We start from the raw sequence: 18,118 nt of genomic DNA, 5'->3' as shown, positions 1-18,118 counted from the left end.
CTGTTGGCTGACAGACTCTTAACAAAGCATCCAGCTTCCCTTCTGTGTAAAGGGATTTTTGTGGACTTTTCTGTTTGAGCTGGACTGGATCCACAATACTCTCAATCTAAGCCTTCTGTATAGCTTAAAATGACAGGTCTGTGCCAAGATATGGGTGGAGAAAAAATCTTGAGGACATTATAGCCTGGGCTGGTGTAGAACAGAGATCTTCATATTCTAAGCCTCTCAAGTGGTTAGCATTGCAGGTATGAGGCTAGCTGGAGACATGAAAATTATCAAGAGGGTGAGTGACTTCCTAACTAACCTCCACAGGCTGGTGGCCTCTCAGGCCAGGATGGTAGAGAGCTCATTGAATGCCTCACCTTCAAGCATGAGTAAGAGGCCCTAGAGCTTAACAGCAGCCATTGTGGAACTCTTCTGCATTACCTGGCATTAGGGCTTCAGCTTGTGCCTTGCCTTCTAGCCAGTGAGACACCTCTTAATCACCACCCTGGAGCCATCCTAAGTCTTGGACTAAGTTAATATAAAGCTTTTTATTGTTTTTCCTTTTCAGAAAAGAAAACTACTCAAGCCAAAAAAGAACAACCAAAAAGATCCATTAATATCATGAGTCAATAAACATTATCACCTTATTATCTTGAGTGTTAATTCTCAAAAGATGGGGAGAATAAAATCTACCTCCATAGTTGTCATGGAGGTAAAATTTTAAGAACTAAAAAAGAGAATAACTGTCATGAAGATTTAAAGAAACCCTTATATATTGCTAGCAGAAATATAAAATGGTGTACACTTTGGAAAATAATTTACCTGTCCTAAAATTTCAAATATAGAGTGGTCATATGTCCAGCAATTCTCTACATATATGTTCAAGTGAAATGGGAACAATATATCCACACAAAAGTCTTTACATAAACAGAAGCAGTATTCAATAGTCAAAGATTTAAAATATTTCAAACTGATAAAACAAATGTCAAATATCCAATAAAGTGGAATATCATTTGGTCACAAAAAGACTGAAGTGCTACTGAATAACAGAACACACATGCACCTTGAAAATTATTATGCTAAGTGGACGAAGCCATTCACAATAAATATATTGAATGTTTTTATTTATATGAAAGGTCTAGAACAGGCAAATTCATACACATAAGACAAATGGTTGCCTGGGACTAGATAATAGAACAGAAACTTTTTTTTGGTAAGCACAATTTTAAAAGTATTTTTTTGTTAAATATTTTAAAGTGTGGTTACTATTAAGCCTTTGTTGTAAGCACCTTGAAAAGGTACTTTGTCAAAAGAAGACTAGCTATCAGAATCATTGCTTGAGGAGGGGACAAGGTGGAGGGACTTCAGTACAACAGAAGAACAGAAGACCTATGATTGGTTCAAACATAAACTTTCATTTGCATAACAGGCTATACTATGATTGAGACAAATAAAAGGAGATTTTTGATTGATGCACACAGCCTTGTCTCTTCCCCCTCTGGCTATATATTCAGGCTTTCCTATCTCACTTAGCAATTGTTAAATACCTTCCTTGTACACTTCCTGATGTTCTAACATCAGGGAACATCAGGTTTCAAAAAATACTTGCTCTTTAGTGGTGGTGCCCCTTTTCTGAGTGGGTAACACAAATGGAGGAGGCAGGAAAAAAGTACCTTTGGCAGCTGGGCAGTACTATCAGTTGCAAGCTGACAAAACTAACAGGACCAGTGGGGGCAGACAGTTGCTGTCAGCAAAGATTAACAACAGCGGGCAGTGGAGAGCTGTAACACTTACAGTCTCATAACCCCTGGGGCAAAGAATCAGTTGTCAGAGAGACCCTACTAGCCACAAGAACTGTAACACTTAGGGTCCTGATCCATGTGTTGCCACTCTAGCTGCCAAGGGTCTTAGGCCCCAGCCCAAGGCCTAAAATAGGCAAGCACAGAATGTCTTTGAGGGAATAATAAGAATGTTTGAAATAGGAAAATGATGATGATTGAATAACCTTGTGACAATATTAGAAATCTCTCAATTGTATACTTTTAAAGGGTGAATATGGTAAGATTGAGCTTTCTCTAGTACAGCTTTAAATGACAGAACATTCATCAGCTATGATTCTGGCCTAAGATACGAAAGGTAATCCAGTTTGGCTCAAAACTCAAAATAGGTCGTTTGTCTCTCTCTTTGATTTCTTGTGTTTGCATTTTTTCCTTTCAAGAGAGAGCCCAACCTTCTCCACACAAGCTTTCTTACCCCCAGACTTCAGATCTATCCTTTTTCTCTTGTTAGTCTGTCTCCTGGGTACTATTCATTCAAAAACCTGTTCTATATAGCTTAGGTTAAAAGCTGAGGCGATAGTGGCTAAAAATGGCTTCTACCAAGTAAGGGTTGCTATATGAACAACATTTTTATAATAACCAATTTGAGATATCATTATCTTACCATATTCAGCTAATAAGAATGGAATTATTTTGTTAAACCAAAAGGTGGTGGTCATGTTAAATGAGATTAATCAAGCTCAGAAAGACCATTCAAATGTGGGATATAGACATAAAAAAATTAAAACATGCCAACATTGTGGAAGGGGGGAATCAGCAGGATGAGGGAAGGGGAAAGAAGAGGGCAATGGTAAGAGGTGAATATTATAGAAATATACTGTATATATAAACATGACATATAAAAGTAAATATATATGCACATATATTTTCATATACATACCTAAAATAATGTATTCAAATGTAAAATCTCTTAGAAGGAGGGGAGAGAAGGAAGGGTGCTAAAATAAAATAGAATGGATGAATTTTAAGAAAGTATAAGTGTAACGGTAAAAAGCTCTTAAAAGGAGGGGGGAGGCAGAAGAGGGTTAAGAAACAAGGGAATAGTGTGATCATAGTAGCTTGTATTCATGTCTGTACATATCATCATAAAACCTATTTGTACAATGAATGTATACTAATAAAAACAACTAAATAACATTTCTAAAAGAAGATGGTATTGTCTGTGGAGGATTCTAATTGTTAATCTCTGGGTCAATGCATTTAGGTCAGCACTAACTCAGCTACAGGTAGGATCAATTTAAAGGATTAGAAGTGTTGCTCTAAATCCTAATCCAGGGCTTGGTCTAGAGATACTGGAGTGATTTTTTTGAAAAAAGTTTTGCTCACCCTCTTTATTATTTACCCCTTTTATGAAATTTCTCAACAGACTGGAATCCTTGGAAGATCATAACTGCATAGAGGATGCGGAAACATACACCCAAGGTGGCTATGCCAGAGATTTGCATGAGCAGGTGGGAAATTGAAGACATTTGAGTGGTGAATTACATGGTGAGTAATTGACAGCTCTTTTTTCTAGAAGGCTTTCATAGGAGAAAAAACAGCCCACCTGTGAGTTCAGACTCTACGTGAGATGTTAGAGTATTTTTTTTGCTACCATAGTAGTTTGAAAAAATTAAAGAATGAAAGAGAAGAAGGAATGAAGGGGAGACAAAGGCTGCAAGACAGTTTTAAATCAATATTTGGGCTTCAAGGCTCTCCTCCAAGCATTCATTTTTACTTCTTTCTTTTGCTTCTTTCTTTTTTCCTTATGTTGTTGTATACAAGTTGTTAACTTGATTGGACTGTAAAAGTAAAGATCAGTCTTTGATAGAAGTCTTCTACCTGACAAGTTAGGGTGAGGAGCTATTTCTCTGAGAGCCATTTGTCATAGTCTTTCTTGGTATATGCTTAAAGAAAAGAATTTTCCTTATTAAATCAGGCTTCCTACTAGATTTTAAAAGCTACCTGAAATGAAATGATTCATCTGTGCCAACTACTGCCCATTGAAGCTTGATCCCACGCAGCTGTTTATACCTGTGTTACCTAGGAAACAGCTACAGAATAACTGAGGGTCAATGGTATTCTATTTCTAAAATTTCATACTTTCAGATTTTATTTATGTATGCGTTTTCAATTAACCCCAAGAAACCTTTGGCTAGCTTGCTTTCAAGTCAATAGACAATGTCTTTTACAAAAAAGCTTTATTATTTTGTCTTGAAATCTAAACCAGCAGATTGAGGCTTGGGGTATTCTTTTCCTTTCCCTTCTGCTTCCTCCCCATTCCCTTGTTCTCCTTCCCTTTCCCTTTCTTCTTTTCCTTCCCCTTCCCTTTTTCTTTCATAGTTTCCTTTCCTTTCCCTTCCTTTCCCTTCCTTTCATTTTCTCCGCCCCCTCTCCCACCTTGGCCTGTCATGCCATCTGCCTTCCTACCTTCCTTTCTTTTTTCCCTAAAGAGTAAGTTTCTTTCTGTAAAATGGCCCCACTCCTATTAAAAACACCACTGGTTGGGAAAAATCATGGAAAATGTCAAATAATATTCATTTACAAAGAAGTGCAGATTATTTAAAGACTTTTTTCCCCTAGAGCTGTTTTTCTCTCTAGTAGTAGAGAGAATTAGGCTAGAACTTTGAAGGCAAACTTTACTGACTGGACAATTTTGCCAAGTTGAGTTCTGATCAAGGTCTAAAACACAGCCTTGTCAAGAACATAGTACATAACACATTCATCTGTGCTCCATGTCTTCTTTTCACCATTTGTTCAACAAATACTTATTGAGTACATACTATGTGCCAAGTATAATGCAACGCACCAGAGATAGGATCATGAGCAAAAGCAAACAAGGGACATATAAATTTAGCCTTACATGCAAGCATGTGTTCTTTCTCTCCTCCTCTTGTAGTAGATGATTGCTTTTTCTGTTGAGACTTCTTTGCCAGGCCACTCTATTCCCCTCCTTTTTTGATAGATACTGTCCTAGTACAGACCACATTCTCAATGAGTAGTTTTTGAGCAATGAAAACTAATGGGTTCACGTATATAGGCTTTCAGTGTAGCCCAATTCTAGGATTGAAGGAGTAGGCCTTCCATCATAGGCTCTTTATAGACAATTATAGGTCAAAATATCAATCAAAACTGAGTCTCAGATAGAAGTAAGTGGAAATTACTTGGGCATTTCTAACTCTAGTAAGAAGCTAATTAGAGGGAAAAGACCAGGAAATACTGAATGAAGCTTGAAAGTAGTTAAGAGGGCAGACGTTTAAAAAAGTAATTTCCTAAACAAGTCCTTTAAATAAGGATACAGGTGGACCCGCTGCAACAATGAGAAGTACAAGTTGTCATGTTGAAAACGAACTTTACAACTTTGGGGGGGGGATTTGATGGGGGGGGGCGGGGAGAGGCTGGGAAGGGATGGGAAGGGGAAACAAAGGAGGAGGCCACAATGCTTAATAAGAAATGTACTCACTATTTTGCCCATGTAATTGTAACCCCTCTGTACAGTATTTTCACAATAAAAAATAAATTAAAATTTTTTTAAAAAAAGTAATTTCCTGGAAGAAGTCAGAAGTCCAGGATCAAAGGTATGTCAGAGAAGGAAGGGATTTACAGTTCCTATGGTAGAATTTAGGGGAAACAAAGGACAGACCTTGTGGAGGAGGGGCAACCTGTTGGAAGTGGCATGGTATAGCAGTACAGAGCTGGATCCAGGACCCTCATCTTCTGATTCCCAGTGCAATCCAATTTCCAAACAGCAAAGACAATCGTGTGCTTAACATGATAACTTCTATAATCCCTTATCTCAAAAGGATTACATTTACCTCCATTGTGCAAATGAAGGAATGGAGAATTGGAGGATGTCCTCCAAAGACTCTCATTCTCAAAAACTAGACATAACTTTATATAGAACAGCCTTCATTTTGCTGCGAATAGGGGTCTGTTCCCATCATGGGGTTGTCCTCCCTGTTGCTCACTTTGAGTGGCTTTTAGGGCCTTGGAAGGACAGATACAATATAGTTCAATATCTTCAGTACCTTTGTCACAATACACATTGAGAACAGGGATCTCTCCTATAGGGGCTGCCAACTTTGGCTGTAACAGAGAAATGACTGGGACTGGAGAAAGGTAGGAAGAGAAGCATGTAGCTCTTGACTAGAGTTCAGCTTATATCTCATTTATATGCTTTCAACCCAACACACAGGTCTGATCTTTTTTTTTTCTGGTCCTGGGGCTTGAACTCTGGGCTTGGGCTCTGTGCCAGAGCCTCTCTTTGCTCAAGGCTAGCCCTCTACCACAAAGCCTCTTCTGAATTTTTCTGATTACTTTATTGGAGATAAGAATCTCATGGACTTTCCTATCTGGTGTGGCTTTGAACCACAATCTTTAGATCTCAGCCTCCTGAGTAACTGAGTGCTGAGGCTTATGCTTGCAATACTAGCTACTCAGATTTGTTTTGGGGGAGAGTAGTAACATTACCATTTATACTATGCTTTTCTTTGGGTAAAGTGGAAAGTTATCTTTCTTCCAGCCCACATAGCCATTAGCCTCTAGCTCATGTTATTTTTTGCGGTTACTTCCTCCACCAAATCTTTGTTGTGTCTCATTTAAACCAGCATTCATCTGTGTATGAATGTGGGGCATCTTATTGTGGTGGGTCTCTAAGATTATCAGGTGTGTTCCAGATTGGTTTCTGGAATAGAATTTTTCACATAATTAGGGATGATAATCAAAATATACATCCAACAGGACTAGCACACAATAATAAACAACAAGATTGGGCCTTGACCAGTGTATATCTGTGCTATCAACCCAGAAGAGAGCAATGCCAATATTTGGATATTTCATTAGAATTAAATATTTACTAAAGATTTTCCTCATTACCATCTCTCTCCTCTTATTACACCTACTGAGGTTATTTGTAACCTTGGGTCAAATTAAGTTTGTTAGTCATTTCACCTACAATCTGTAGGACACTTGGCTAGGCATTAGGGATATAAATGGTCTCTAGGAATTCCTAGTCTAGTGACCTCTGTTCTCCACAGAGTTCCACTTGGGTACTCCTTGTGGCTGGAAATATGACATCCTAGAAATTCAGAGCTATTAAATAGTTTTGTATCCTTGTCACAAGCTACACCAGAAATACAACTTATCATCAGTGAAGCCTACTCTAATGGTCTTATGTATGAGGCACAGATAAAGACAGAAAGAACTCAATGTACCAATGTTAACTAAGGCAGCAAAAAGCAGGAAAAACTTAATCTGGGCCTTTAGGTTAGAGTTATCAAGAGAGGGCTGGGAAGGTGGCTCAGTGGTAGAGTGCTTGTCTTGCATGCTTGAGGCCCTGGGTTCGATTCCTCAGCACCACAGAAGCAAAAGAAAAAAGCCAGAAATGGTGCTGTGGCTCAAGTGGTAGAGTGCTAGCCTTGAGCTGAAGAGCTGAGGGACAGCACCCAGGCCCAGAGTTCAGGCCCCACGACCGGACCCCCCCCCCGCCAAAATAAATACATGTTAGAGTTATCAAGAGACTATGGAAGCAGAGCAAGAGGAAGGGATGAATTCTAAACAATAGGAATAGCACTTTCCAAATAATACACTCAATACTCTGACGAACTACATTAACTGTACTATATCATGAGATAAGAACAGTATAAGTGGAGTTGTAAGAAAAGAGGTACACAAAGGCCTTGCATGTGTTATCTTAAGATGTCTGTGCACTGCTGAATTTACTTCATTAATTCTCACATTTTTTTTGCTCATTGTGATTTTTTTTGGGGGGGTCTGTTCGTGGGCCTGAACTCTAGGCCTGGGCACTGTCCCTCAGCTCTTCAGCTCAAGGCTAGCACTCTACCACTTGAGGCACAGTGCCACTTCCGGCTTTTTTCCTTTTTGCTTATGTGGTGCTGGGGAATCGAACCCAGGGCCTCATGCATGGAAGGCAAGCGCTCTACCACTGAGCTACCTTCCCAGCCCTCATTGTGATATTATAATCCATCAACTCGTATCTTTTGGGGGGGTCTCAAAATTTTCTCTTTTACATATTTAATTCTGGAGAATGTATCTTAACTCCTCCTAGTCTGTCATTTTACTGTTGTGCCTCCAAATGTGTCATCCTGCTTCTAGTCTTGCTCCATTCCAATCCATTCTCCACACTGCTCCTAGAGTGATCCTTTAAAATGGAAACCCGATAATACTTCTTTTTTTCTTAAAACTGCCATCTATAGGATTAAATCCTAACATTTAGGATTAGGCCCTTATCATGGCAGATATCATAGACCTAAGCAAAGCAAATGATTTGCAATTTTGAGAATCTAACCATAGATAGATAGATAGATAGATAGATAGATAGAGAGAGAGAGAGAGAGAGAGAGAGAGAGAGAGAGAGAGAGAAAGATCCTTTCTTCATACATATTGTTCTTTCTGTCTGGAATCCCTTTAGCTTTCCTCTCCTCTCCTTTTCTTGAGTGTGGATTTATGTAATCCTTCTTGTCTGTCTCTGTCCGGGCTACCTCAGTCATAGCATTTCTTATTCTGCCTTGCCATGATCTGTTTTCAGCCATCTCTTGCATAGCAGGGAAGAGAGCAGACATATTGAAAACTATACTAATGATCATAATTTGACTCCCAAAATGCTCATGAGAAGCTGGGCTCTGTTATAAACACTTGCCATTGTGAACATGTGTAGTCTTCCCAACACTGGGATGGGTGGGCAGATATTACTAACATTGAGTCAACATGACTTGTGGTGGATTGAAAGTGAGGAGCAGAGAAGGAGTCTGAATTTCCAAGATGTCTTACTGAAAACAAAGGAGCAGAGAAGGAGTCTGAATTTCCAAGATGTCTTACTGAAACAAAGGGGCAAATAATGGATTGGGGTGCCATCTACTAAGGAATTTTGGCTGGGGAAGGAAACTTTCTATTCAGGGGAATGTCATTCTTTCATAAACGCTATTTCTACAAGCTTCAGAAACAGCATGAGTAACTTCAAATCTTACAATCAGGTAGTATGCAGCACTTTTAAAAAATGTTGTAACAAACTTTTTTCTCTGATTGACAGGCATTTGGAAACACCGTTGTTCACCTCAACATAGCAGAGCAACCTTCCAGTATCTTATTATTAGCTCACTGAAAGCAGGAGGGCTATGTTCCTGGGACCCTGGCCTTTGCCTCGCCTTATGCTCTGGTTTGTGGTTCCCAGAAGTCTGTCGGGAAAGCATGGCTTTGCATCTTTCAAGCTCCAGGGATGCTTGTGCCTCCTGGCCCTTCCATCTCTCTTGCAGCAAGTGTGGGCATTGCCCTACAAGATAGGGGTAGTGGGCCCTTGGACCTGTGATCCTTTGTTCTCAAAGGCCCTGCCTGAGGTTGCAGCTGGATTGGCAATTAAAAGAATCAACCGGGACCAGTTGCTTGACCAGAGTTACTCGTTTGAATATGTGATTCTCAATGAAGACTGCCAGACTTCGAAGGCTCTATCCAGTTTCATTTCCTACCACCAGATGGCCTCAGGATTTATTGGACCTGCCAACCCTGGCTACTGTGAGGCAGCCTCGCTCCTAGGAAACAGCTGGGAGAAAGGGATTTTTTCTTGGGCTTGTGTGAATTACGAATTAGACAATAAGAATAGCTACCCGACCTTTTCTAGGATACTCCCTTCTCCCATTCGAGTGCTTGTAACTGTCATGAAGTATTTCCAGTGGGCTCATGCTGGGGTCATTTCCTCAGGTGAAGACATTTGGGTACATACAGCCAATCAAGTCGCAAGTGCTCTTCGGAGCCGTGGCCTACCTGTAGGGGTCGTCCTGACTACAGGACAAGACAGCCAAAGCATTCGGAAAGCTCTTCAGCGGATTCGCCAAGCAGACAGAATTCGCAGTGAGTGTTTGCCCCTGTCAGAGGTTTAAATGTGGCTTTTGTGTAAAATAAGGCAATCACCACAAGGTTTTCTGCTCTCATGTTCTAGGTTAGCACATTATTCCCTGACCTCTTATGCATTTATTCTCTTTCACTCACTCTTACACCTTAACACTCTGGTTTAGACAGTCTTAGAGATTCAATAGAGGTACAGAGAACTCAGTGGCTGAGGTACCCCTTAGATGATAGTTCCTGTTGTAAGCACCTAGGTGTGGAAGAATGACATTAAGACTAGTTTAGCCACACATCCTCCCTGCCCTGGGACCACAGTGGTTTAAGACTAGCCAAAGAGGGCCATGCTTGTTTTTGTTTTGTTTTTGGTCAGTCCTGGTCACTGAGAAGGGACTACCTTTTCAATCCTTCTGAGTACTTTTCCTTCATAGGTGCCTAGTGCCCTTGTGTTGTCACATCTCACATAGAACCTGTCTAATCAGGGAATGCCAAATGCCTCCCGTTTCATCCCTCTCCAGAAAGCAGGGCTTTTCTCCCTGTCATGGAGAGCATCTAGCTGATAAATGAAACCGAATCAAAATAGTAAGACTGACTAAATATTAGGGTATTTCCCTTTCCATGGAAAGGTTTGCATTCTAAGAAAATTCTTGCGTAGATAAGGCATCCTGTGACACAAAAAGTCTTAATTTACTAAAACAAAGATCTCCACGGCAAGTTGGGTGGATGTGGGAAACCAGGGTCCTTCCTGGTCCTCTAGAAGAGACTCTTTGACTTACATCTATGGCAAGCCCTCATGACACTTGGTTTTAATTATGTTTCTACTCTTAATTTTTTTGTGTGTACTAGTCCTGGGGCTTGAACTTAGGCCCCGGGTGCTGAGCTTTTTGGCTCAAGGCCTAGTGCCATACCACTTTGAGCTGCAGCTCCACTTCTGTTTTTTTGGTACTTAATTAGAGATATGACTCTTAGGGACTTTCCTGCTTTAGGAGTTGGCTTCAAAACTTGAGCCTCAGATATCAGCCTCCTGAGTAGCTAGGATTAGAATGTGAACCCAGGGCGCCCAGCTTGCTCTTAGATTTTTTTAAATCTCCATTTTAACTTTCTTTAGAAGTGGGAGCAATTAGTAGGAATCTTGCTCATTTCCCCACTGCAGTCACCCTACCACTTTAGGATAGATAGCTCAGAAACTACTTGTCAAACTGATTATTTCTTTTAGTTTTGGTTCTAGTCATTTCCTTAACATAACAAAGGGCTTGTTAGAGAGTAATCCAGTTTAGGCCTGGCTTATAACCAGAAACTCATTTTAGGTTTCAAGTGTCTCTAGTATTGGACTTTATTTATGATCATTATGGGAGGATGAGGGCAAAAAGTTTTAGTTCCAGGAACTATAGTAGTCTGCTTCCAACTCCAGTGTATAAGATCTTGTAATATTAAACAATCTGCATGGCTCTGATTACTTTATAACAGAGCCAGATACAGAGCACCAAAGTATGTGGATTATAAAACTATTTCTAGTAAGGACCCATGCTAGAAACAGGAAATCATATTTAATATCATAACTTTATAATAAGTTACAAAGCTTTATGAAGCCCAGTGTCTCTAGCAAGTTTACATTCCATGAGTGTTTCACAACCTTCCCTTTTAAAATAGTATGTTTGAAATGACATCTTGGCTTCTACCATGAAATGTTAAATAAACCTAGGCCTTGGAGCTCTTTGGGCTGTCAGGCTGAGGAATTAGGATCCAATATTTACCATCCACAACCCTTTTGAGGCAGAGAAGTAGGAAATGTACATATTATTGTTCTACCATTAGGAATCCATTCTTTAGATCAAGGATTCTCACTCTGGCCACATACTACAATTATCTGAACACCTTGCAAAATAACTGGAGCCTGAACACCACCTCCAGATTTTGATCAGTCTGTGCTGGACTCCCAGCAAAGATATTTTAAATTCCTTCCCAGGTGCTTATAAAGCCCAGCCAGATTTGAGATCCATTGCTTTTGAGCTAATGAAACTGCATTTAAATGTTCCCTATTTGCCGTGACCAGCCAATTTTGTCTTAATATACCTTTGTTTAGTCAGAATATTTTCTTTGTAACAGTATAGATCAATTCACTAGGGGAATGTGAGTTTTGTCTTTGATGGACAAATCGTAGGATAAAGAGGTAAAGGAACGAAGAAAGTCCCTGAATCATAAGGATAGCCATACAATTTGGAGGAGGAAGGAAAGAAAAAGCTCTATACCCTAGGAACTTTTTCCTCTAGTTCTTAACAAAACATAATTATATTCAGATGAGACATGCTAGGATCTCAGTGACATAAGTAAGAATATGATTAAGGGTAAGAGGACAGGGAAGCTGAGGAGTAGGTTGGTCTGGAACTGAGTATGATCTCAGGCAGCATAGTATACAGCAGCCATAGGAGTGTATGGTAGTCATAGTTGGCACAGCTAGGTGTTAGTATCTGAGGGCATGCCAACTTGTAGGGAAAGTATAACCATAGATGCTGGGGAAAACAAAATTAATGTTAAAGAAAAATAGCTCTTGTTCTTGTTGTCCACTTAGTCATTTATTGAGATCAGTGCCTTAGCCAGTAGACACATGAGAACCAGGGTCCTAGAAATGAATAAAAATAGAGCATCAGGACTCTTGCCAAGTGACCTATTATCCAGGTTACATCTGTGATCACATTAAAAAACTAGAGAGCAGGTGAAATATAATCAGAAGCCAGTCAGTATAGACTGGGCCAACATCACATTGAGATAAGCTGCAACACACCAGACACAGCACATATCAAAGCAAATCTCTCACTGAGACTCCAGCCACTCTCAACTGGTGGGGTTGAAGCTGCTAAGTATTCCTAGCTGTTATCTATCTTGAGTGAGAACTGTATAGGTACTGAGACTTTTGTGGTCTCTACTAAGAAGGGCTGAGGAAGGTAAAATTTAACCTCTTCCTATTTTGCTGGCTATGAGGCTACTTCTTGTCACTCTAGAAGCCCATGTAAACTTTCATAGAAGGAATAGAATAGGCCATTGCTAGTGGTTAGTGTGTTGTTTTTGTTATTGTAACTTAATGTTTTCAATTCAGATATATTATTGATACTTTTCTAAAGTTAGAGGGTGTATTTTTCTTAGCAAAATGCCTAAGTATGAAACAATAGTAAGTAGTTAAATAATAGTAGCAATAATAAAGCTTCAAGTGCTTGGGAAGGGAAGCCACAGAAATGTTATTAGATGTTGGGCCATAGAGACCTTAAGAAAAAATGGCCCTTTCCTTTTGTTTTCTCTCTGTGTACCACTGCAGGAGGCACTCCTAGAAGTCCCCACCCAGCACCTGTATCTGAGGTAACTGGGGCTATGGGATGTGCTGAGGTCACTTCTGTATCCTCTGAGGTCACTTCCTTATCTGTTGCAGCCACACCTCCTCCCTACCCTCACCCTTTATAATCTCTCTCCTCACCACAAGCCCTCTCTCTGCACACCTCCATCTAGTGTGGGCTGGTGGCTTGGTTCTCATAATAAACTCTCTTCTGCCTGAACCTCATGGAGGTGTCCTTTCACCAAACTTTACAGAGACAATAAAAGCAACCATGTAACCAACACTCTACAGAAATGCACACACATTCATTATCTCATTTATTATCTCTCAAGATTGTCCAGGATATATTTTAATTATCAAGTTTTACAACATCTGTGGGTCTCATAAGAAGTAGATTGGTGTAGGCATTATTAACAGCAGAAAATAAGTGAAGTCTCAGAGCAGGGGCGTTCAGCCTCTTCTTGGTTCTCTTAAATCTTTGGATCAATTGTCAATTGTCATTATTTCAGAAAAAATGACTTGGGAGAAACATTGGTCAAAGATAAAAGCCACAACTTACAGTCACAGCTACTATGTGGGATTATGTAGGTTTTGACCTGCACAAGGAAACCTAACTGAGTGGGCATGAAGGCCCAAAATCCCTTCCACTCTCTGCTCCTCCAACCATAAGCCCTGCTGGAGGCCTTTGTCCAATGGTACAAAGGAGCATTCACTCCCCAAGCAGAGCACCTGTGGGATTGCATTCAACCAGGAGGGGTTCCTTTTCTTATTTCTACAAAGGCTAGCAGGAGGCCTACCTCCAGTTCTATAGAGAACTTTTCAAATGGCTATTTCAAGCCCTCCTGTCTTTTCCTCACCTTTTTTGCCTATCAGCCCTATGCTGGGCTGATTGTGAAATCCTTTCAATTTGAACTTCTTGGGCTATTGGACCATTTGGGGCTTCCTTTAAATCCTTCCAAATTGGAAATACTTCATTGCAATGTGACACAGAATGGCCTTCTCTTTTTCTTTCAAAATTAGATAACATTCTTATTATAAACTCGGGGTCTAAGTTCTTTCCATCTATCCAAAATTCTTGTACATAGAATAACAATGATAATAGCTAATATTTATCAAGATTTATTATGTGCTAGTCACTTTGCAACGTTTTTATATGGATCATTTTATTCAATTCCTGCGGAAATGGCTACTTACCAATTTTATAGATAAGATTTCTAAGGCTGAGAGGTTAAATAACTTTCCCAATGTCACACAGTTAGGGAATGGGAAAGCTGGGATATATTCAGGCTGGCCTAAAGCATAGCTCACAAATCAAAGTTAGAATTCCCTGAAGGGCTTGTTTACAAAACAGAGTGTCTCTACAGAGTTTTTGTTTCAAAAAGGGTATAGACCGGGGCTGGGAAGGTAGCTCAGTGGTAAAGTATTTGCCTTGCATGCATGAGGTCCTGGGTTTGATTCCTCAGTACCACATAAGCAGAAAAAGCTAGAAGTGGCACTGTGGCTCAAGGGCTAGAGCCCTAGCCTTGAGCCGAATTCCTGAGGGACAGTGCCCTGTCCTAGAGCTCAGGCCCTACCACTGATAAAAAGAAAATGATACTGATAGATCAGGGACCACACTTGGATAACTGGATTATTGAAAGAGCTACGTTCTCCTGCTTCCTGCCCATTTGAGATATGCTGAGTATGCTCACACCTGTAATCCAAGTTAATCAGGAGGCCGAGATTTGAGGATTATGGTTCAAGTAGTTCAAAGCCAGCCGAGGCAAGAAAGTCTCTGAGAGTCTTATCTGCAATTAGCCACTAGATAAAACAGAAGTGGAGCTGTGACTGAAAGTAGGAGAGTGCTAACTTTGAGGAAAAGAGCTCAGAGACAGCACCCAGGCCCTGACTTCAAACTCCATGATAGAAAAAGAAGCATGGGCACTTGAGATTGTGTGTTCTCTATATGACAAATAATTCGACCCTTCTGTTTTTCTTTCTTCATTTTTGGGTCTCAAATTCTTACTGATTAAATTATTTTAAATGCCTTCAGGTACATTAGGCATTGGCCCTATTTTACTGCAGTAATAACTAATAACTAATAATAATAATAAATACTGCTATGGCTAAAGGCCTTAATGCTGATGGAGAATTTGGTATAAAATTTGGTATAAACAAATAAAACAGAAAAGGACAATTTGTTTTTCCTTGAATGGGCCTACTATCATAATGATCAAATTATTGAAGACTCAGTAAAAGAAATCTCTAAACATCTAGGCTTCCTCTATTTAAGAGGGTTTATCAATTATAGCAGCTTAGGCAAAACTGCAAAGACCTATACTGCAAAATATTGAGAAATATTTAAAATGTATCACATGCTGGGTAGCAATGTTAAAGTAATAAATGCACTTGCAATAAATATTTTACTAGGCATGAAAAAAATCATGTTTTCATACAAGCAGAATAGTCATGGAATGTAATATTGTCTGGTATCATGCTGAGCTGCTTGGACCAGTTTAACACTGGCAGAAGTTAAGTAGTGGTAGCTACAGAACTTCAGGCTGAAAATGTGTAGGATTTCCTTGGCTGACAAAAACGTTCATGCATTGCTTAGTACAGTGCTCTTAAAATGAGTTGAACCACATTAGGGGAGAGGACTGCAAAGCATTTATGTGCCAGAGCCTCTAGCACTCTTCTCTTTTTTGTTGCCTCATTGTTACAATGGGTCAACCTGTATCCTTATTTAAGCATGTTGTTTTCTCCCCTCCCCTCCCCAAATTAGAGAAGTATACATACAAGATGTAGGGCACTGACATCAAATACAGTGAAAATAGGGGTTATACCATGGGGGAGCAACATATAAAGCAACAACAAAATCACATGGTACATTATAAATACATTAGAAACAATGGCAAGAAAGAAAAAAAGATATGTCTCTATCTTTGGGTTCATTTTGCTTATATGGTCATATGTACATAGCTTTTCACCTTTTCTGCTTGTCCTATGCATGTACTAGTTATTGCAAGTAAGGGAAACCATGGGACCTATGTTTCTTTGGGCCTGGCTTACTTCACTTAATATAATTTTTTCCAAGTCTTTCCATGTCCTAACAAATGGGGCAATGTCATTCTTTCTGATGGAGGTATAGAATTCCATTTTTTTGTGTGTGTATACATATATATATATGGATATATGTATATACATGTCATATTTTCTTGATCCATTCATCTGCTGAGGGGCATGTGGGTTGGGTCCATATCTTAACTATGGTAAATAAACTAGCACTCTTCTTACAGAGCCATTTTATAGACAGGGTAGGAGAACACTGAGGCGAAGAGAATATGAACTTACTTTTACAATACGACTAAATGGAGGGGAATTCTGGGAAAGGAGAGACTTGGAAAAAAACCTGTATGTTCCCCCATCCCTCCTCTGAATCTGTCCTCTCGTCAATCTCAACAATTTTTAAAATGAAATAGGTTACAATGAATTTCAGTGAGTACACACAAAACAGTTAACAAGACGGTGAAGGGCAATTAAATGGAGGGTTTCTGTACCAGTGAAAATAATATTGAGGCCTAACATATGAATATGGCTCTTTATTTTTTTTGTCACTCGTGGTGCTTGAACTCTGGGCCTGGGTGCTGTCCCTCAACTCTTCAGCTCAAGCCTAATGCTCTACCACTTGAGCCAAAGTACCACGTCCGGTTTTCTGAGTGGTTTATTGGAAAAAAGAGTGTCATGGACTTTTCCTGCCTGGGCTGGCTTTGAACTGTGATCCCCAGATCTCAGACTCCTGAGTAGCTAGGATTACAGGCGTGAGCCACCTGCGCTCAGCCATGAATTTGGCTCTTAAGGGCCTCTTCAGAACTAGTGAAACCATTTCTTTCTCACAAAGTGTGAGACCAGGCACAGTTTTTTCTGTGTGGAGCTCCATAGCAAGAACTCTGTGTGAGAAAAAAAGAGCTTTATCTTTAGAGTAATACAAGTCCTCCATCTTAAGGAAATACTAGACAGACTACTTCAATATAAGAAGAAAATGGGAGTAGAGTGACTTAGGAATTGCTTCTTCCTGGAATTTCGTGACATTTCCTGATAGTAGCATTGAAGATGAAGACACAACTGCCAAACAGCTCAAATGGGGCTCCAGTAGCCTAGAGAAATTGTGAATATCATAATTGGTAAGAAGTGATCTTAGGACTGTGCATTTCCCTTCCCCTGTTTTGGCGATAGAATGTCTTGACTGTTAACAATCAGGACAGGAACTTATGAATTAGTATTATTTGGTGACCACCTGTTGACCCAATCCTTGTCTAGGATTTAAGGTTTCTGTCTATTAATCCTTTCCTGACAATAACTTACAAGTCAAATCCCATTTTAATGAATGTAATTTTGAGATAATAAAACTGTTTAGTAAAACCATCTTGTAGAACAGATGCATCCATAAATCCCTGTTCATGAAGCGCTCAATCTATCAAATTAAGATGCTGTTGTTTGAATTCAGTATTTATGCTTTCTACTTTAATTATGTTCAATGGCAAGGTTTGCCATGCCAAAAAAAGAGAAGACCGATCATTTCCCCTTGTGGACAGGTTGAGCTACATGATCTCAAAGGGTCTTTCTAGTTACAAAAAAAATGGACTGTTTATATCTAAAATGATATCAATAGGGGCCAGTGAAAGAAAAATAAAGCAATTCAGGTCTTGGGTAAGTTAATGATGAACTAGGTAGTATCTACCTGCTCAAATATCACTTCCAAGATTATTCCTAGTCTTAAGGAATCTCAAGAAATCCATGGAACTATGAATTTAGGAAATTTGTTTGAATACTTCCAAGGGTAACACCTGTGAGGGGAGACAGAGTTGGTCAATTGGGAAGAAAACTGAACTTCAATGCACTCACATCAAAGGCCTTATCCAATCCTACATAGAGCTCTAGAGTTGGGAAGACCCTTCAGTATTGTCCAGAATGGACATAAGGAGTCTGGGTCTTTTTGACTCCATGTATACCAGTCACTAGGTGCAGTCAAACCCAGAGAAAGAGGGTAATATATGTGGTAATATATTTTTTTGTCGGTTGTGGGGCTTGAACTCTGGGCCTGGACACTGTCCCTCAGTTCTTCAACTCAAGGCTAGCGCTCTACCACTTGTGCCACAGT

General features: G+C 39.7%; 1 protein-coding gene across 1 annotated transcript in view; it reads left to right on the top strand.

Annotated features, from left to right (window-relative positions):
• The first annotated feature begins 3,118 nt into the window (after window positions 1–3,118).
• Gucy2f (guanylate cyclase 2F, retinal) overlaps window positions 3,119–18,118 on the top strand; it is an 88,196-nt gene continuing 73,196 nt past the window's right edge. Inside the window, exons 1-2 of the mRNA XM_013025855.1 lie at window positions 3,119–3,311; window positions 8,851–9,665. Of these exons, the coding sequence (XP_012881309.1) occupies window positions 8,936–9,665 (730 nt within the window). The 5' untranslated portion in view covers window positions 3,119–3,311; window positions 8,851–8,935. The remainder of the gene's footprint in view (window positions 3,312–8,850; window positions 9,666–18,118) is intronic.

The sequence above is a fragment of the Dipodomys ordii genome, unplaced genomic scaffold, assembly GCF_000151885.1.
Source record: "Dipodomys ordii isolate 6190 unplaced genomic scaffold, Dord_2.0 Scaffold88, whole genome shotgun sequence".
In the NCBI taxonomy this organism is placed as follows: Eukaryota; Metazoa; Chordata; class Mammalia; order Rodentia; family Heteromyidae; genus Dipodomys; species Dipodomys ordii.
The sequence above is the reverse complement of the archived record's forward strand: the minus strand, read 5'-3'. Positions and strand labels throughout refer to the sequence as shown.